Source organism: Danio rerio, chromosome 8 (genome assembly GCF_049306965.1).
Source record: "Danio rerio strain Tuebingen ecotype United States chromosome 8, GRCz12tu, whole genome shotgun sequence".
In the NCBI taxonomy this organism is placed as follows: domain Eukaryota; kingdom Metazoa; phylum Chordata; class Actinopteri; order Cypriniformes; family Danionidae; genus Danio; species Danio rerio.
Genome location: NC_133183.1, coordinates 317,501 through 338,847, shown reverse-complemented (window position 1 = coordinate 338,847; position 21,347 = coordinate 317,501). Strand labels below are relative to the sequence as shown.

Here is a 21,347-nt window from a genome sequence, read left to right as displayed (position 1 = left end):
GACTGCGTTTCTGTGTGAGTGCAAGTAAGTGTATGTGTATCTGTGTGAGAGTACGTGTGAGTGTTAATGTGTGAGAATGTGTATGTCTATATGTCTGTGTGTGTGAGTATTTGTCTGTATTTGTGTGTGTGTGTGTGTGTGTGTGTGTGTGTGTGTGTGTGTGTGTGTGTGTGTGTGTGTGTGCACGTGCATCTGTGTGAGAGATTGCGAGTAAGTGAGTGTTTGTGTGTAAGTGTGTGTCTGTTAATGTGTGTCTGTGTCCGTGTGTGAACGAATGTCTGTGTGAGCCTTTGTCTGTATTTGTGTGTGTGTGTGCACATCTATATAAGAAAGTGTGTGTGAGTGTATGTGTGTGTATGTGTTTGTGTGCAAATGTGTGTATCTGTAAATGTGTGAGAATGTGTCTGTGTCCATGTGTGTGTGAGCATTTGTCTGTATGTGTGTGTGTGCACATCTGTGTGAGTGCATACAAGTGTGTGTGTATGTGAGAGAGAGAGAGAGAGAGAGGGCATGTGTGTGTGTGAGCGAGAGACAGGGTATGTTTGTGTGTTTGTGTATGTCTTTGTGTATGTGCGAGTCTGTTTATGTGTGTGTGTGTGTGTGTGTGTGTGTGTGTGTGTGTGTGTGTGTGAGCGTTTGTCTGCCATTCATTGATTTTTCTTAGGCTTAGTCCCATCAGGAGTCGCCACAGCGGAATGAATCGCCAACTAGGGCTGGGCAATATGGCAAAATGCAACCTCCATAATGATTTTCCATATTGAACGATAATGATGTATATTCAATTCAATACAAGTTGTTGAAGCTTCCTGATTTAAAAGAGCACCCCAACAATGACTGACGCCACAATAATCTGAGGGTCCACTAAAGTTCAACATTTTCGGTAAATTCGGTACATCTCTAATATCAACACACTTTAAGATCCTCATAGTTGCACATTTCTGCTGCACCATTGGCTCTTAGATCAATATAGAGTGATTATTACTGTTATTGACATGAATTTTACAGCTACTCTAGACACTGACCCTGACAGAGGAGCGGAGCGCGGTGAGCCGGAGGCAGAGACGTCAGCAGGAACGTGTGCAGACGAACAGCTAACAGGAACTTCAGCCCACATTCATCCAGCGTCTCTCCACCTGAACACACAACAGCAGATGAGGAGTGTTATAATCATGACATAAGGTGGATGAGATCAACTTGACATAAACAAACACATCACAATCTGATCATGTCTTTATGACAACCTGACGCTACCAAAAAAATAGAACCTGTCATAAACCTGTCATAAACATGATACTCATGAAGGCATTATGAATAAAATGCTTTTCACACTCAGAGTTTTTGTCTTGTTTTTAGTCCAAATCAAGAAGCATTTTACAGACAAGCACAACATATATCTTGTTTTCAGAAGTAATGACTCAAAATGAAAAGAGTTTTTCCCTAAAGGGCAGCTATTCTACCCATTTTCAAGATGTAAGATCAGTCTTTTGTGTCTCCAGAACGTGTCTGTACCGCTTCAGCTCAAACACACATCAGATTTTGTCACACATCAGTTTGTCGCGAATAACGTCACATCACCCGGACGGAGAAGCTTGATCAGACATGCCCGGCCCAAACCACCGCTTGATCAGGCACGCCGTTGTTAATACGAGGAGGAAAATAAATATATTGATGCTTTTTTGGAGTCAAACACTTTGGACAAGGCTTAAAATTTAAAACCTCGTAAAACTGTGATTTAAACGTTTTAATACCTTTTGAGGGCCTTCATTTTCTCATAATTGATTTTATAATTTTTATTACTTTAAAACCCCGCAGACACCCTGAATATGCGGTTGTCAATCAATCTGGTGGGCGGGGAAACAACACTCCTACATCACATTGCGGTGGGCTTTAAAACAAGAGGGATTTGGATCCTATATTCAAAAAAAAGAGACTTATTGTGTTTATATGAGCCCAATATGACCCTATACTACACACAGTTCTGTCCAAACAGCTTACAAAAGATGATTTCATTATAAGCAAGCAAAATAATATGCCAAAAGGGTAAGACATGAGATTATTCTGCTTGTTTAATGAGAAACTCGCTTTCAACCCGACTCTACATCATAACTTTTCAATCCAGATGGACGGGGCAACCATTACTGCATCCAAAACGTTTAAAAGCCTTGGAGTAACGATTGATGACCAACTAAACTTCTCTGACCACATTTCTAGAACTGCTCGATCTTGCAGATTCTCACTCTATAACATCAGAAAGATCCGACCCTTCTTATCTAAACATGCAGCTCAACTCCTTGTTCAAGCTCTTGTTCTCTCCAGACTGGACTATTGCAACTCTCTACTACCCGGGCTTCAGCTAACTCTATCAAACCTCTTCATCTGCTCCAGAACGCAGCAGCACGAGTGGTCTTTAATGAAGCTAAAAGAGCACATGTCACTCCGCTGCTCATCCGTTTGCACTGGCTGCCAGTTGCTGCTCGCATCAAATTCAAAGCTCTGATGTTTGCTTACAAAGCGACTTCTGGCTTTGCTCCTTCTTATCTGCTCTCACTTCTGCAGATGTATGTGTCCTCCAGAAACTTGCGTTCTGTGAATGAACATCGCCTCGTGGTTCATCCCAAAGAGGGAAGAAATCACTTTCCCGAACTCTCGCATTCAATCTGCCCAGTTGGTGGAATGAACTCCCGAACTGCATCAGAACGGCAGAGTCACTCGCTGTCTTCAAGAAACCACTAAAAACTCAACTATTTAGTCTCCACTTTCCTTCCTATCTGCAATTGTCTCTCTGGCTCCACCGCTAACTGCACTACAGAAAAAAAACCTACATTACTAATGTTTTGCTTCTTACACTTTACACTCCTGAAACTCGCCTGCAGCACTTCTTCATTGTTGCTCTTATAGTTGTGTAAATCGCTTCCTTGTCCTCATTTGTAAGTCGCTCTGGATAAAAGCATCTGCTAAATGACTAAATGTAAATGTAAATTTTGACTCATTAATTCTAAATGTTTTACTTGTCTAGAAAACGCTTCTTGATTTAAGAATGTTCAGATATTTGGACTCAAAACATGACCGAGTCTTCACAGTAATGTCGGCCCCTGACCTGTGCTGTCCCCGATGGCGGTGCTGGTGGAGGCGATGGTGTCAGCGAGCGCCATCAGAGACATCTGCTCTATCCTCGAGAGCCCCGGCAGGCTGGAGTGCAGCAGGTGACCCGACAGCACCTGAGCCTGCTCCGGCCCGAAGAACACAGGGCTGTATTTGGACAGATCGATCACTTTAGCGCTAGCATCATTCTCATCATCGTCGTCATCATCAAACGGGTCCAGATCCTCCACAGCGCCCCCGCCGCCCACAAAGAGCTCGTCATACGCATCCTTGTGGCTGGAGGTGAGCACACCATGGGCTGATACACCGTCCGTCAGGGCTGCTCCATTACGGGAAAAATCAAAATCACCATTAGTGTGGTCAGAATCATAATCATGATCACTTAAAATGATTATCAGTGGGCCAAAATGGTTTATATCTACAGTTAAATCAGAATTATCAGACCTCCTGTTAATGTTTTCCTTTCACTGTATTGTATATTGTATGTGTTGTACTCCCACTTTCACTGTGCTCTGAGTTTACACACTATGACCACTTCTGCTTCAAAGAAACACACCAATGTGAGAAGAGTCCATTGCAGAGCCCTACCGTCAGTGCGCTCGTTAGCATTGGTGGCCGTCTCCTCGTCAGCAGCTAGCAGTGCGTACAGCGGCAGCGGCGGGATGGAGTCGATCTCAGTGTAGTCTGCGCTCTCCGTCCGGCTGAACATCTCTCGTGGGTCGCGGGTGGTGCTGCCGCTGGTGCTGATGGTGAGAGAACGAACACGCCGCTCCTGACCCTTCAAGGACACCACCTGACACACAAACACACTCCATTAAACACACATACACATCGCCTTTGTAGGACACTGCAGGACACACACACATTTATATACTGTCCACCCTATAATTAGTGTGTCTATCTTATGTAAACTACTTGTATAGTCCGCCATTGGATAGAAGGAGTTGATGGCTTTCATGTGACATTATGAAAACACTTTTATTACAGACAAACTACAACACTACATCAGAAAAAGGTGGACACTATGGAAAACAAATAAAGAAAGAGATTTCTAAATGTACTTTGACTTGTATTTCACAGCAGACGATACAACAAACATTATATTATGTGTTCCTCATCATTGTTTTGTTTTTCTAAATAAACAGAATCCTATTTTAGTTCTTGCAACAAAAAAAGTTGTATCAGTAAAGCATTCTGTAATGTTGCTGCGTTCAGGGGCTGAAGACACCAAGTGATGAAGTGTTTCATTCTGTCCCATTCCTCCTGCAAATAAGTCTAAAGGTTGGTGCACTTCAAAATGTGCCTCACATTCTCTATTGGAGACAGGTCAGGACTGCAGGCAGGCCAGTCCAGCACCAGTCTCCTCTTGAGCTGAATGTGGTTCTGCATTGTTGGACTCTGCAGGGCGTCCCTGGAGAAGAAGGCAGCATGTTGAACTCAAGAATCTCTCTGTGCTGTTCAGCATTACTGGAGCATCACAGAAGAGCAGGTCACCTTCGCCAAGAGCACCGACACAACCCCAGACCATGACAGAGCCGGGCTTCTAGACTTGTTGCTGGAGACAGTCTGGATGATCCTTTTCGCACAAGGCGTCCATTTCTCCCAGAAGCACTGCTTCATCTGAGCACAGGACACGTCTCCACTGTGTGATGCTCCATCCCAGACACCTCCGAGCACAGAGAAGCGCTTCTGGACACTGTTAACATAGGGCTTCCTCTTGGCACAGTGCAGTGTTGACTGGTGTTTGTGGATGTAACTCTGTATTGTGGTGCTTGACACAGGTTTACCGCAGTAGTCATGCTTATAGATGAATGAGGACTCTTGATGCAGCGCCCCCTAAGGGGTCGGAGGTCACAGTTGTTCAGCTTAGGCTTGCGCTCTGGTCTTTTATGCACTGAAACTCCTCCAGACTCCTTCAGTCTTTAATGATGTTCTGCACTGCTGAAGGTGAAATTCCTCTCTTCCTCTGAGGAGCATTGTGTTCACACTTTTCTCTCGTATTTGTTGGTAAACTGGTGATCCTCTGTCCATCTCTGCTCCTAAAGGACTAGAGCTTTCCTGATGAGCAGATCACCATCACCTGTGGACATCACCTGTGGACATCACATCATCATTCAGCAGATCACCTGATCACTGCCCTGACCTGCTCCTGTCTCTGTTTCTGGAGTATGTTGAGCTCTGGATGACAGCAGAGGATGGAGATTCACACATGAGCTGAAGCTGACCAGACACAACATCTAATATTGTGTGTTCACATTGTCTGCAATCAAACACAAGTCAAAGTACATCTGGAAATCACTGCTTTCTTTTTTATTAGCATTTTCCCTACTGTCTGAATGTTTTCTGATTGTGAAAGTGCTATAGAAATGAAGATAAATGGAACTGAATGTGAGTAAAGGTTGGATTGGCGCACCTCTCCAGCGATGCTCTTCACCAAGTGTGCCAGGATGGCTTTGGCACGTCGCATCTTTCCCAGGTCCATGAGCTCCAGCAGCTGCACGGGGTGGTACTGCGGCAGCGTGGGGAACAGCTGATGAGCCGCCTCGAACAGCCCACAGTCCTGCATCTCCTGCGGCAGGTCCAGCACCGTCCTCTTCCCGCTCAGCTTCTGCGCCAGACTCCTCATGGACCTGGATAGAGTCTTCTTACTGGGGTTCGGGCTCAGTCCGTCTTGCTTCAAAGAAGCAGCGCTGCCGGAGCTGCTGCTGAGAGTGTGTCTGTGCAATGAGGCCGGCTGCCACTGAGAATACACATGCATCTCGCAGTCCATCCCCACCACCAGGATCCCGTCCCGCACCCAGGACAGAGAGACAGGAATAGGTGGAGATCCCTCGACGGACGACACTAGATCCACCACCCTGAGCAGCACCAGCCGGCAGAAGCGGAGCTCCCTGCTGCAGTCTGAGGAGCCCAGATCTGGAGGCTTCCCGGAGAGCAGCCCGTACATGTAGAGCTTCGATCCTAAACCTACAGTTAATATGTGAGCGCCGTCCTCTCTGGACACCCAGTCCAGGTGCACCTGCCTCTTGATGCCTTTAGACGTGATGTTATTATTATTATTATTGATGAAACTCTCGCTGAGTTTCTCTGCATCTCCGCTGACTGTCAGCTTCTGCTCCAGGATCCACTGGGAGCCGCCGGTGGACTCGCACTGGAAGATGCTGATGTGCATTAGTGTGTCTGCGCTGTGGTGTGTGTCTGCGCTGAGGTGTGTGTGCGCGCTGCGGTGTGCGACGGCGATTCTGCTGGTGTGGCAGCAGCTGAGGCCTGCGATCGCTCCGCACACGTTCAGCGCGCTGCTGTTGGCCACGCCTGCCTCCACCAGCAGAGGCCACTCCTCCCACACGTATGTGTGCTCTGCACACGCGGTGCTGCACCGCCAGAAGCGCACGCTGCCGTCTGAGCAGGAGGTGGCCAGCAGATACGGAGCCTGACCGGCCGGCTGCAGGGACGAGGAGCTCAGGTGACCTGCAACACACAGCAGGAGTTTCCTTTAATAACCCATTATTAAAATAGTAGTATAGAAGTGGCGTACTGAAGTGGCATTTTCACTGTCCCACAATATAATCAGTATTGTCATCATTTAGAATTCAGTAAATACTTAAACATTTGTGTTTTCCATGGACCTCGTCTTATACGTCTATATGTTACACTGAGTCCCCGTTTACACGAATTCATTTTAGTTTTAAAATGGTGAAAGCGATCTGCGTCCACACTGACGTTTCACCTGGCATTTCTGAAAAGATCCACACTGCACCACTGAAAACACACATCCTGTGACCACACACACACACACACACACACTGTGGCATGCGCTGCAGCGTATGCACGTGTCTGAGCTCCAGGCTGCCAGTGGGTGCTTTGAGCAAAAAACCCCAGGTGAGAGCAGTGCACGTCACATTAAAGATCTACTGCTGCATCTCCTCTCACTATAGTTGTTAAACATGATATTTATCTCGTCTATATCTGAGGACGTATTACCAGACTTTGGTCTGCTGAGTCTATTACTTGTTCTCAGGTAACATGATTCAGCTGAGCCCAAAGATAAGTTAATAATGAATGTAACCGCAGACACTGATTCTGCATATTGACTGATTGCTCGCCTTTATTTCCTATATTGTATAAATGTGTTGTGCGTTATACTGTTATAATGGCCATAATTGATTATTAAACTGATGATCAGCAGAAGAGAGGGTGTGTTTCATAGTTTTCACTGAAAAAGGAGGCAGTGATGTTAGCGGCTGTTTTGTTATGAATATGGATACAGTGAAGATGACACTCATATAAATATGCAGCTACACGACGCCTCAACATTTCTGCTGTCTGTTAAGTTAATATCAAAATGAGAATAGGCAGTTCCTCATATCACATCTTCATTTTATTCTCGAGATAGTGAAATAGTGTAGCCTGCAGGGTGAAGTGAATGAGGTTATACAGAACACTGCTCCCGTTTCAGATTTACCCGACGTGTCCTCTGGAGTTTGTTTTTCATATCAAACTTGTGAAGTCTGAACTTACAGGGAGAGGATGCAGGACTTTGGCGCTCAAAAACTCCAGAGTAGTGTGGACGGATGGTGAAACCACAGCAGAACTTATGCGTTTAAAAATAAAACGTATTAGTGTAAACGACGCCTTAGAATATTCCAGCACTTGTGATTAAGTATGCAAATGCCTGCTGGATGTATAAACCTGTTAATGGTTTAACAAACCCCTCCACTTAATCAGTTCGTCAGTATTAGATCAACTGTTCATGGTTGCGTGTAGAAGAGACTATATAAGGACAGTAAGCTTAATTTCAGTCTTTATTTTCAATAAAAGATGCACAAGAATAGACTATTATACCAACTATTGTTAGAGATATAAGCCCGTTTCACACATACAAACCTTTGCAGAAAATTACCAGCTATTCGTATGTGTGAACAGGCCCTTTTTGAAGACACCGGTAAATTCGTTCCGGCTATTTTCCAGTAAGTGAAGTTGTAACATTACCAGTAATTTGCCGAAATGTTGTGCTGTGTAAATGCAGAAGGAAGATTGCCGGAAAGAGGGTGTTTACGTCTAGAATGCACTGACATGAGACGTCTACTTTAGCCAGTCTTTTTTTAGACTACCGGTTACGGTAATTTTACAGATATCTACCGGTATCGCTGTGTGAAAGAGGCTATTGAAACATGTGAAGTATTTAAGGTCAAATTAAAATATGGTTAATTAGTTCTTATTTTTTATTTATCTATCGCCAAATTAGCAACATTTGGCTTTTTTATGGATATACATAAAATATTACATGATAAAAACAAATTTATATTTCAATATAAAGTTACTTAGACAAACATATAGGATATAAATGAATAAAAGTCACACAAAAAAATACTGCAAGTTAAATATGATTTTTCAGGTTAATTTTTGATAAATATTTTTTTAAAACTCTTCCTGGTGGTGGCTTTTTAAAAATGTCCATTAAAGTACACTCCTTATAAAAATCTCCTCTAATGGAATTTAAACTTCCACATTTCCACAGGATATTTTTGATGGTAAGAGCAGTCTGGCAGTACTTATTACATATAAGTGGTGCTTCGTTATTCAGTTTATACAAATGAGTCAGCCTAGAATGTCCAATTCGACATCTAGTATAAACAGTTTAATCATGTCTGGTCTCAAAATTATAATTTGCTAACCGCCTTTCATTTATTTTCAGGTTAATTTCATGTAATTTATTATTTATGCAGTTGTTTCAGTCTAGTTGCCATGTTTTGTTTATGTGCAAATGAATTGTGGCTTTGGTTAATTAGTTCTCAGCGATGTCAACATTAACATACTACATTTGATAGCCTGGGCTAGGTCTGCTGGGCACTTTATATGTTTTATTCATGTTTTAAGCATTGTGATATTTAATTGTAAAGTTATTTTAACGTGTGTTTTAAATACATTTTCTTTAGAGTGACTCATTTTAACATTCTGTCCAGGAACAACAGATGAAGACTGGCTAAATCTGGTACATTTACAGAAATGTTTTCATATAACGTTCACATATGAGCTTTCAGAACAATATATGAAGAGTTTATATCAAGTGCCATCTAGAATATTCCTTGACGATGAGCAGTTTTCTCTGCCTCTTATGTTTATGTTCAGTTATTTCATGTTAAATCTGATGAAAACAACCTGTTCTTAACCTTAAAAGTAAAATTACTGTATCAAAACATAGGAGCCTGAGAATAATGCTGATGTTAGAGGAAAGTTTCAGAAGGCACTTAGAGGATTTTGCATCTAAACTCTTCATATATATATATATATATGCACAGCACTGTAACCCATGTGAGCTGACCTGCAGCAGGCGTGACCCGTAGAACCTCCACCCCCTGCGGGAGCTGCATCTCCTGGCTGTAGACTCTGCTGCTGGTCAGGCTGAGCCGGCAGGCGCTCTGCAGGTTGGAGGTGCTCAGTTTAGATCTGGAGGAACTGACCGACTCAAAGTTACACTGGGCTGATGGAGAGACCGTCTGCTTTTCTGCAGGAGGCTGAGTTTGCTCTGAAACAACAGAGACAGGCATATATAACTTCATATAAATAATACCACACATTAATATATACAGTCAAAGTCAGAATAATTCACTCTCCTGTGACTATTTATTTCTTCACATATTTCCCAACTGATGTTGAACAGATTCTGGAGTTGTTCACAGTGTTTCCTCTAATATTTGTTCTTCTGGAGAAAGTCATTTGTTTTTTTTTGGCTAGAATAAAAGCAGTTTTTAATTGTTTAAAGCCCATGTTAAGGTTAATATTATTAGCCCCTTTAAGCTAAATTTGTTTCAAATTGTCTCCAGAACAAACCACTGTTTTACAATGACTTGCCTAATTACCCAACTTTACCCTAATTACCCTAGTGAAGCCCTTACATGTCACTTTCATGTCACTTGAAGAATATCTAGGCTAATATTAAAAAAAGAAAGAAAAAATAAGTCCGTTATTAGAGATGACTTATAAAAAAACAGAAATTGTGGAAAATATACAGCCATGCAAACTGAAGAGGAGGGTGAACAATTCTTCAACTGTAAATATAAAGATTGAGTGTTGTATTTTATATCATTCATTCCGTAATTATGCTTATCCATCAAACTGACTCCAGTCGAACACTTAACAATTAAACTATGCAATATGTAAAACAGTGATGTGCACCATTTGTGATATTCCAATAATTCAAACATACAGTGCCTATAAAGTCATCATAAGCTGTATAAAATCTACACCTTTACTCACATTACAGCCTGCTGTCAATAAGAGCTTGAGGATAAAGCTGGATTTATACTTTCGCCTGGCGCCGCATCCCGCACCTCCGCTGACTGCGCACGCACCTCACCAATTGGACTAAGCTTTTATACCTGCCGCGTTCACAGTTGTGATGTTCTCAAAAACGGCAGGGGCCGGTCAAAAGAAACCCAGAGTAAAGTCAGACGGATAAACAGAGAAGTAGGACATTTCCAGAACTACGTCATATCATCAATATCAAGTATAAGATTTTTAAACTATTTTTATTTTGTTTATATAAATTACTTTAATGATTATACTGATTTTTTTCACCATTCAAGATTTATTTTAATCAAACTTTGATGCATCTCTTGCTTTTGTTCATATCTCGGACAGTTTTACCTATTAAAGTGTATTAAAATATTAATGACATTAGAGCATGGGTTGCTCTACAAATGTATTTTTTATTATGGCAAGAATAAAAGCAAAAAAAAAGTGCACTTACTAAAGAATCCAGATGATTGTTTGTTTTTTATTTAGCCCGCTCCACAGTCCTATTCTCTACTCATGCTAAAAAGGCAATAATAGTCCAATAAAGCCCAGAAAAACAGGGCATCAGTATACTGTAAACCGACAGGTTCAAATATTCCGTTCCAGTTATCAAAGACATCATTTGAAAATTGTTTTAAATTCAGATGTGTAATTTAAACATCAGGGTGAATTCTGTGACTGGTGGAACAACATATTTCTGTATTCGTGTATGTGGGTCTCCACTTCTGCCAAGGCCACTTTTGGCTTTAACAAACTCATCCCTCAGGTTTCTCCAAACTTTTTAACAAAACCTTTCCTCCTTTCCCACAGCTGTTGCAATTTCTAGCCAAGAATTATTGTTCATCTGGTTATCTCTCTGATCATGCATGGACGGATCATGAAGATGTGTGTACAGTCACACCTGATTCAGACAAAGGGCCCTATCATACACCCGGCGCAAGGTGCGACGCAATAGTTGTTTGCTAGTTTCAGCTTGGCGCAAGAGTGGTTTTGAGGCGTTGCGCTACACTGTTTAAATAGCAAATGCATTAGCGCTCATATGTGCGCCCATAGGCGTTCTGCTCTAAAAAGGAAGGCGATATGAGGCGGACCGCTGGCGTGTTGCTATTTTGAGAAACTATAATAAGATTTTTCATTACACCAAAACAAAGCCGGTCTAAACTCCAGCGCAGAGTTGCGCCTCGCTTACACACTGCTTAACACAAGATGTAGAGCAATACGCAAATATCTTTACATAAGAAGAAAATTCAATATTAATGATATATATATAGGATATAATAAGAATAGTTATAGAATATAAATATAAAGGATTAAAATATTACAAAACATATTATTTTCTAGCCAACATAAATATGAAAAATCACTGCTTTATGTCTTCTTCATCTCGGGAGGCTTTTTCAGTTCATTCATCACAATGTGCTTCTGTATAATGTTATTATTATTAGCAGTATTATTTATTATATCCATATTTATATTTGATTTATTAAAAACAAGCTTAGATTTGTCCAGCTGTCAGGTTTTAGACCATATGGGGCACAGCATGTGTTTTAGGATATAACTCAGGTTTTTGAGCACGCTTCATTATTATTGTTCATTTATTCCTCTGCTGAAGATTAGAACTGAATTCAGAAATAGTTTTGAAGCAAATCTTTGCGCTTAACAAACGAAATTAATTATTTATAGGCTAATTGATGTCTGTGCGTAAAGGTTTCCCTATCCACGAGAGTGAAAGTGAAAGTAGATCATTTATTGTCATTCTGGCGCTGCAGATGCTCTGTTTAACTGTTTTCTCGCTAGTGAAATGCTCAGTTTCTCCACTTACTTTACGTCATGTAAATAGCAAATGTGTTTATGTCAGGACGCAACTGGCTCTTAAAGGCAATGGGAGATGAGACTCTGATTGGTTTATTCTCAAAACACACCTATAACTCAGTAAGAGAATAAGCTCAGCCCTGTTAGACCATGCGCCACGGCAGATTTATCCGTCCTTAAAATAGCAAAAGTGGATTCTGACGCCCTGAATGTGTTTGTGCTATGCGCATGGACCGTCACAATAGAGACCAAAATCTCTTCAAAGTGTTTCATATTCAACTCAAATCAAACGCGGCGCTGCACGAACTGTTTGCTCGAGTCTCAAAATAAATCATGCGCCCCACCAGCTGAAATCATGTCGCACGCACCCAAAACAACCTCTGCAAACACAGCGATGACGTCACATTCGCCACGCACACTCAAGCGAACTAGCGGACGCGTTGAGTATAAACCAGGCTGTAGAAAGGCACAGGATAGGAAAATAGGTGACAAAATCATTTTAAAGACTGGAGAAGTGATCAGGAATGTGATCAGATTGTATGACAAATAAAGTCATTATTCTACAGCGGTATGATGAGCTACTATAGGCACTGTTGCACAGCCCAACTCAGGGTCTGGCTTTTTCTGACTGAGAATGAAATGTTTAACTCATGCCTGATGAGGTGACGCACTGGTACAGTAGGTAGTGCTGTCGCCTCACAGCAAGAAGGTTGCTGGTTTGAGTCTCGGCTGGGTCAGTTGGTGTTTCTGTGTGGAGTTTGCATGTTCTCCCCGTGTTGGTGTGGGTTTCCTCCGGGTGCTCCGGTTTCCCCCACAGTCCAAACACATGTGGTATAGGGGAACTGAGTAAGCTAAAGTAGTGTATGAGTGTGAATGAGTGTGTATGGGTGTTTCCCAGAGATGGGTTGCAGCTGGAAAGGCATCCGCTGCGTAAAACATGTGCTGGATAAGTTGGCGGTTCATTCCGCTGTGGGGACCCCTGATTAATAAAGGGACTAAGCTGAAAAGAAAATAAATGAATGAATAAATAATGCCTGACGAACCCATGCTGACGGGCTCTGCGTGGAGCTGTAGATGCCACATGTGCAGGAGTGACCTGCGGCTCTGCGTGATCTCCACCACCACCAGGAAGAACCGCGCCGAGAACAGCATCTGCCTGGAAACTGAGAGAGAGAGAGAGAAAGAGATTACATATTTTCAACTTGTATTAGTATTATTATTATTTTGAACATGCCCTAGTGAATATTTATTTATTCGTTTGTATTATTTTAATGATTTATATATAACGATTAATTAATACAATTATTGATATAGTTTAGAGTATACATGTAGCTGTTTACATAACTATTTCACAGATCTATTATTGTTTTCTTTTTATGTATTATATATATGTTTGTTCATTATTTATTGCTTTGGCAATACTGTAGACGTCAATCTCATTTGAATTTGAAAGGGAGCGAGAGAAAAAACAGAATGAAGTGAGAGAAATAGAGCGAGATCTCCTACCAGACTCCTCTTCCTCCTCCTCTGTGTTGTGGTTTCCTAGGATCAGCTGCTCCTCAAACACATGCAGCATCTGCATCTCCTTCCCCTGCTGCACACGCACGCACGCACGCACGCGCACACACACACACACACACACAGCAGAGCAGATGAGGAGCTGCACATCTGGAGCAGATCTCACACATATAGAAGCAGATGTCATACGTACAAACTCTGTGATGGCGTCCAGCTCGATGATGCAGCCGGGTCGGGCCGTGGACTGCTGGCTGATGATGTTGAACACCTCTCCTACATATTTCTAGAGCACAGAGACATGATCAGACATATGCAGCAGTCATACAGTTTCATTCAATGCTTCTTAAAGCAGACCTAATAGGCTGCTTTTTGCAAGCTGTAAATGCATCTCTGCTGTGTCTAGAGTGTGTGTGTGTGTGTGTGTGTGTGTGTGTGTGTGTGTGTGTGTGTGTGTGTGTGTGTGTGTGTGTTTGAGCTAAGAATAGCACACAGATAATGGTCTCTTACTCTCTGAACGAACCCTTTTAGGCTTAGATCCTAAATATCTTCTCATTAAAACCACATCTTTTCTGGCAATAATGAGAGATGATTTCACTGAAATGACATCTTTACATATCCATGACGTCTTTTTAGTACAAGAAAAGTTTGTTTTAAAGAGAAAATATCTTTAAACAAAATAATATCTTGTTTTTACGAGAAAATGTGGTTTAAAAAAGAAAATATTTAGTTTTTACGACTATTTTTACGTAAATTTGTCATTTGAACAAGAGAAGACCTTGTTTTCACTGCAGTCGAGTGTAAGAATAATAAGTGTGTGGCTTCAATGCGTCACTATACAACACATGAAAAAGATGAAACCCTGTGAACAGATTAAACACAGCAATGGAGGAAGAGCGCTCTTATTATCTCAGCTGTCAGTCAGCGCCCACTCTGTTTTTCTGGGTCACTGCGTCTTTGCGTGTGCAGTGTCGATGCAGACATCAGATATCAGTCTGTTTTAAAAGATAACGCAGGCAGGAAGATAAATAAATAAATCAGATACAGTCACAAAACCAGAGCTGACCATCAGGACCTGCGGTGTAATGCAGCCTGGTTTATACTTTGCGTTTGTTTATACTTTGCGTTGTGTTATGGTTTATGGCTTGCGTGTAGCCGTGCATTTATACTTCTGTGTGCTGTTTGTGTTGCTCTGCAATAACACTTCTGAATCGCTGGCTGGCAGTGGATCTTTTGCCTGCAGTGATTAATGTGCTGACTGCATTTATTCAATAACGAAATTAAAGTGTTGACAGTTTATTTGTTTCACACTAAAATTAGTTATTGGTAATGCCGAGTTCAGACTGCAGGATTTTACCGTGATTTTGGCTCGCCGACAGGTTTTGACAAATCGCAGACAAATGGCTGTAATCACAGGCAAATCAGTGCTCGTGCACGCCAGTGACAACCACACAGTGTGAACTATCAAACACGCGATCTGAGAGAATCACCGATGAGTCGCCTATGGCCAGGAGATATTTGGCGTGCTGATCATCTGGAGCTGTCGGCGATTCGCATCATGCCGTGTGAAATAACATCAGCGATCACCAACAGCCAATCAGAGAGCAGCAGGCGCTAGTGTGTGTGTGTGTGTGTGTGTGTGTGTGTGTGTGTGCCTGCAGGCCAGCGGGAGGATGAGAAGTTGAAAGCGCTCATCTTCAGTTTATTAGGACCCAAGAAATGGAGGAAAAATACTGTAAATTTGGCAACACCCGTGTCTGTTTGACATGTCATCTGAGCAGTACGCACAACCGTGTCGAAAAATAAAAAAAGTTTAAGAGTAACTGCTCCCATTAAAGCCCGGTGAGCAAAATGAGTACACTCTCTAGCCCACTGAAGGCTTCTTTCTCGTGATGTAGTTAATAACATGCTGTATATTACGTGACCTCGCGTTGTTTCCTTGTCTTCTGTTTGGTTGTGAGACGTAGTTTGAACAAAGTTGTTGTGATTCTTCCTATTGTAAAGGGGTGCACAAACCTTTTTCTTTAAAGGACCAAAAAGCTAACTAAATTAGTGGTTGTGAGCCAAATATATATACCAAACATAAATATATATATTATTTGCCATGTGTAATTCTCTTAAATTTAAAAATATCTCAATAATATTGCTTTAAATTCTATTATTATTTTTTATATTATTTTTTTATAGTATATTTATTTTATATTATATTATTATTACTCATTTTTATTATTTGTTTTTATTTTTATTTTACTTGTTTCTATATTTTTTGTTTATGAAAAGCACTTTGAATTGCCACTGTGTATGAAATGTGCTATATAAATAAACTTGCCTTGCCTAACTAATACAGTATTACTTAATAATGAACATATTACAGTAAAAGCATAAACAATCCCATTTATAACACAACAAAGTTTGATGTGATCTTCAGATGGGATCAAATCAAAGGTTACCAAGGGCCAACTTTGGCCCACAGGCCCTACTTTGCACATCTCTGATCAAGAGCCTTCATGGCTGAAGAGAAATACACTGCTTTTTTTCACCTAGGCAACCCTGAATAATGCTGGAATATAATTGGTTGAACATGCAGTGGGCGGAGCTACAGACCAGATCAAAGTCAGACACATTTACAAAGCAGAATAACTGACTTTAGCACTGAAGTGTGTTCACTTAGCGTGAGTCCTAAACATCTGCAAACATATTAAAGGTATTTTTATGCTTTAACAGAATCAGAAAGTACATATTAATATAGAAGGGGTGTTCGTTCTTACAGAGATGTCAGGGTTGGAGAGTTCGCTCAGCAGTTTTTTGGCCTCAATAATAGCCTGGTAGAGTCTGAGCGAGTGTCCGTCGCTGGCGATGAAGCATGCGCTGGGTGAGTTTCCATACACACCTTTAGGAAGCAAAATGAAATATTAATAGAGCAGCAGTAACATCCAATCAGCTTCAAACTGGAAATCACAGAGACGGGATGTGCCAGGGATCCTCAATGAAACTTTAAAAGATGCAGAGTAAATATTGATGAGCCGAACACATATTTATGAATAATCTATTCTGTTCCCCACTCACTCATTAATAGATGCAGCTCAGAGAACAGCACAGATGATCCAGGCGCAGAGTGCTTTCTGCTGTACTCTACTCTTACTGTCGTTTTTACCTTAAAGCAGTGCTACTCTTCCAAAATAAAACATTCTGACAGCATTTATTCACCCAACACTCCACCCAGTTTCTTTCCTCTGCTGAACACAGAAGAAGATATTTTGAACAATGTTCATGTCTGATGGTCACTATTGACATCTGCAGTAGATAAAAACACTAGGGAAGTCAATGGTGAGCCTAACTACAAGTAGAGATTAAAGATTTATGATGAGCTGGTGGAAAATGTATACAATTATCTGATGATTCAAATTAGTTGTGATGTGTGTATATATGTGGATCATATTAGGGGTGTAACGGATCATAACCCATGGTTCAGAACACACATGACCTAGATTAATTCCAGTATTTTTGTTTTCCTGTAAGATATATGAGGACAGAAGATAAGGAGGCTCCTAAAGGCTTTATTAGGATATTACAGATATTTTCTGTCACTGCTTGTTTAGTCTACATTAATGCACTCAGTATAAAGCTGCACAATTAATCACTTCAACTTTACATTTCGTTGCTTGATGTGCTTTTTATGAAGAATTATTGAATGGCTTTTCTTTTAATGGTTGTTTAACCCTTAAAGACTGAAACAGCCGCCTGTGGCTAAAAATAAGTATTGCTCTTAAATGTTTAATAACTTTTGATCTGCTGATCTGATCTGTACAATTCAAAGATTGGCATAAAGAAGAGAATCTAAGCTTTCCAACGCTGTGACACATTTCATCACGGACCTTCGGAGGCTCCGGAATTAGTGTGGTTACATCATCACATTTTGACAACTCTGATTTGACTAAGGAACGCTCGTGGCTTGTGTCTCCAGACATGATGCATTGATGCATTGTCCCTCCTCCATGCCCAGATTGGTTCAGACTTGCTCTCTCTCAACCAATAAGCATAGGTTTCACTTTGTGGATCACCAATCAGCTATTTGAACAACCCGGAGTGAGAAACAGGCAGTACATTTACGCACGGCTAAATAAAACGCAAAAAAAAAAAAAAAGTTTTGCATGAAATAATTCTCAAACTGAGTACTTTTGCATGCACAACAGCACAGAAACATGACCAAACAGTGACACAGCAAAGATGAAGTGCTGGTCTTGCTGTTTTCAAGGGACTCAAATGACGGTGCGTCAGTTGAGAAGTTGAGAAGCAGCAGGGTCAACACCATATCCATGCTGCCACATAAAACCTAAGGATGCTCCATGCTGAATCCAGTTTAGTTATGCAACTATTTATACTATAGTAAATATTTATATCTAATTTTTTACTGAGGATTTGCACCATGTTTATTTAGACTTTGATTCGCATTATTTTCTTTTTTTCTTATTTTTTATGTGTTCATTGTAAGTGGTGTTGTTTATGGTAACTGAAAATATATTATTTGGGAAAAGTCAATCTTGCTTCAGTGTCCTGTTATTTTGTAACGATCTTTCCGTTTAGTTCATTCCCAGAACTGTTGGGCAAATACATTGTCAGTAAATAAATGGGTCCCACTTTATATTAAGTGGCTTTAACTAATATGTACTTACATAGGAACTAATTTTTGTTACAATGTACTTATTGTGTAAATACATGTGTTTACAGTGTACTTATGCTTGATTAAATACATGTATGTAATTACATCTGTAATTAACTTCTGTAATTACATTTGTAAATACACTGTTGACCATTTCCTACACCTTAACCCACCCTTAAACCTACCCATACCACCAAACCTGTCCATAACCCAACCCCTATCCCAACTCAAAAGTGTTCTCAAATACATTATAAACACCGTGAGTACATTGTATTTATTTTTTGATGTAAGTACATAGTAGTTAAAGACACTTAATATAAAGTGGGATCAATAATTGCACTAGTTTTTTCCCACTGGAAATGGGAGAATAACATTGAAATAAATTGCTATGACTTGCTCAGGGAATAGTGGATGTAGACAAAATTTATTTTGGAAGTATAAAACATCATAGCGTGTATTTCTAAAGAAAAAAATCAAACTTCATGAGGTTTTGTTTGTAATAACTAGAAAACGCCACTTTTTAAAAAACAGTTTTCTTAAAATTTTGCAATATTTTCTGTCTGTTCAAATGTTTTTGGACTAAAAAATATCATAGACTGGACTTTTAACTTTTCTCCTGTTTAAAATAATAAATGAAACTTGAGGCTGACAGCTAAAATAACAATAAAACTGCTTTAAAAAAAAAATAATAATAATATAGGCCCTTTCACAGAGATGGGTTGTGGCTGGAAGGGCATCCGCTGCTTAAAAACTTGCTGGATAAGTTGGCGGTTCATTCCGCTGTGGCAACCCCGGATTAATAAAAGGGACTAAGCCGACAAAAAAATGAATAAATGAATGAATATAGGCCCATTAGGTGCCCACAAAATACCTCTAGGTCTTTAAGGGTTAATGCCATCTACTGGTTGAATAATGTAACTGCTACAGTTTTCAACAGCGTTGCATCAAGCGGTGACTTTTATCTGAACAATGCGCTGTTCTTCCAGGACTTCTGTGTTATTTAATTGTTTGTAATCAACTAAAAAGGGTAAAAACTTAATGTCTTTCTTGATCAAATGCAGATCAAATTTGATTTGTTTTAAATCGTGACTGAATCGTGAATCGTGAGATTAGTGTGGTGAATGGTATGGAATCGAGAGTCAGGTGAATCGTATCATCCCGAGTGTACAGTGTGTTATTAGTGATGTGGAGAGTGTGACTCTGACCGAGGCAGTTGCTGGGGATGAGCGTGGGCAGCCAGGCCACATTGGAGAATGCAGAGGTGTGCAGAGAGTTGACCCGCGCCAGCTCCGAGACGCCACCAGAGAAGGAGAGGGGCCCGACGGGATCCACTCGCCACAGGATCAGCTCACTGTACACCGCATTGGGATCCTGGCCCACTCCACCCGACGCCACTCTGCTCCTGCGGGACGCAGTCTGGGTCGGGGATGGGGTCTGGGTTTGGTTCTGGGTGTTGTGGTGTGAGGTGGTCAGCAGCAGCGGCAGCACCGAGTGGCAGGCCAGGTCATTGAGGTGGAAGCGGTGACCGCAGTACCGGGATTTATGGGACACGCTGAGCACCGTGGAGAAGGCGGAGTCCTCGGCGAAGCTCACCGCCCACTGGTTGAGGGATCCGTCAGTGTGTTTGGAGATCATCAGGACACTCGGGGTGAAGATGCTGAGGCGCAGACTGCTGCTCGAGGGCTTGTTCTGGGTGATCAGGGCGGAGGACGAGTGCAGGCCGGCGGGCCGCTGACGCCCCTGCTGGAGCGCCAGATCCACATTCCTGTTGCAGGCGTACATCACCACACTGCCGCTCAGAGAGTTAGCGTCGCCCGTGGGGAACGCCACCGGGATCCTGGACACGAACGACACCTGCACACACAGAGGACAGCAGAGGTGTAAAGCAGGGTTCAGACACACTTTACTACTAAAACTCCAAGACTTTTACAAGACTTTCAAGCTCATTTACAAGACTGAATGTTTCATCTAACGTCTACATATACAGCTGAGGCCAGAATTATCAGCCTCCCTGAATTATCAGCCTCCCTGTTTATCTTTTCCCCAATTTCTGTTTAACAGAGAGCAGATATTTTCAGCACATTTCTAATCATAATAGTGTTAATAACTCATCTCTAATAACTGATTTATTTTCTCTTTGTCATGATGACAGTAAATAATATTAGACTAGATATTCTTCAAGACACTTCTATACAGCTTAAAGTGACATTTAAAGGCTTCACTAGGGTAATTAGGGTAACTAGGCAGGTTAGGGTAATTAGGCAAGTCATTGTATAATGATGGTTTGTTCTGTAGACTATCGAAAAATATATAGCTTAAGGGGCTAATAATATTGACCCTAAAATGCTGTTTATTAAATTAAAAACTGCTTTTACTCTAGCCGAAATAAAACAAATAAAACTTTCTCCAGAAGATAAAATATTATCAGACATACTGTGAACATTTCCTCAATCTGTTCAACATCATTTGGGAAATATTTAAATAAGAAAAATAAATTCGAAGGGGGGCGAATAATTCTGACTTTAACTGTTTGTGGTAAATAATAAAACGAAACCATGCACATTCAAATTTATTACAAAACAAACAACATATTCACATACAACTCTTCAGTTTAAATGTGTTTATTAAATCTGTGTAAATTGTGTTTAGATGAGGTTTACACAGCGCTCATGATGTGAGAGCATGTGATTGGCCATGGACAGAACAGAAGTAAAGACAGCTAGCCTATATTCTAGTACACTGATATCTGCTAAACAAATTTCCACCACTTTTCTAAAACATTTGTGTTTTTTTTGCAAACTTTTTCCTGTCCTAGAAAATGCCGTGTTGAAATGAAATGACTTTCCAGGTTTTCATGACCGTCTGAACAGTATGAGTGTTGGATATGTTTTTCTTTCACAGCAAACTCAGTGTTGTGCATGAGAAAAGACCTTTACCTGAATAATGCACGAGGCAATCTGAT

General features: G+C 41.1%; 1 protein-coding gene across 9 annotated transcripts in view; it reads right to left on the bottom strand.

The window, feature by feature from the left end:
* dmxl1 (Dmx like 1) overlaps nt 1-21,347 on the bottom strand; it is a 372,767-nt gene that overhangs the window by 304,440 nt on the left and 46,980 nt on the right. For all 9 annotated transcript variants that reach the window (XR_012383989.1, XR_012383990.1, XM_073909971.1 and 6 more), the window contains 10 exons: nt 19,591-20,239; nt 16,494-16,615; nt 13,922-14,011; nt 13,717-13,804; nt 13,254-13,373; nt 9,425-9,628; nt 5,516-6,570; nt 3,691-3,895; nt 3,098-3,421; nt 1,023-1,133 (listed from right to left, as the gene is read on the bottom strand). Coding sequence is in view for 7 of the 9 variants with exons in the window: in XM_073909971.1 (XP_073766072.1) it covers nt 1,023-1,133; nt 3,098-3,421; nt 3,691-3,895; nt 5,516-6,570; nt 9,425-9,628; nt 13,254-13,373; nt 13,717-13,804; nt 13,922-14,011; nt 16,494-16,615; nt 19,591-20,239 (2,968 nt within the window). In the remaining 2 variants the exon portion in view is untranslated. The remainder of the gene's footprint in view (nt 1-1,022; nt 1,134-3,097; nt 3,422-3,690; nt 3,896-5,515; nt 6,571-9,424; nt 9,629-13,253; nt 13,374-13,716; nt 13,805-13,921; nt 14,012-16,493; nt 16,616-19,590; nt 20,240-21,347) is intronic.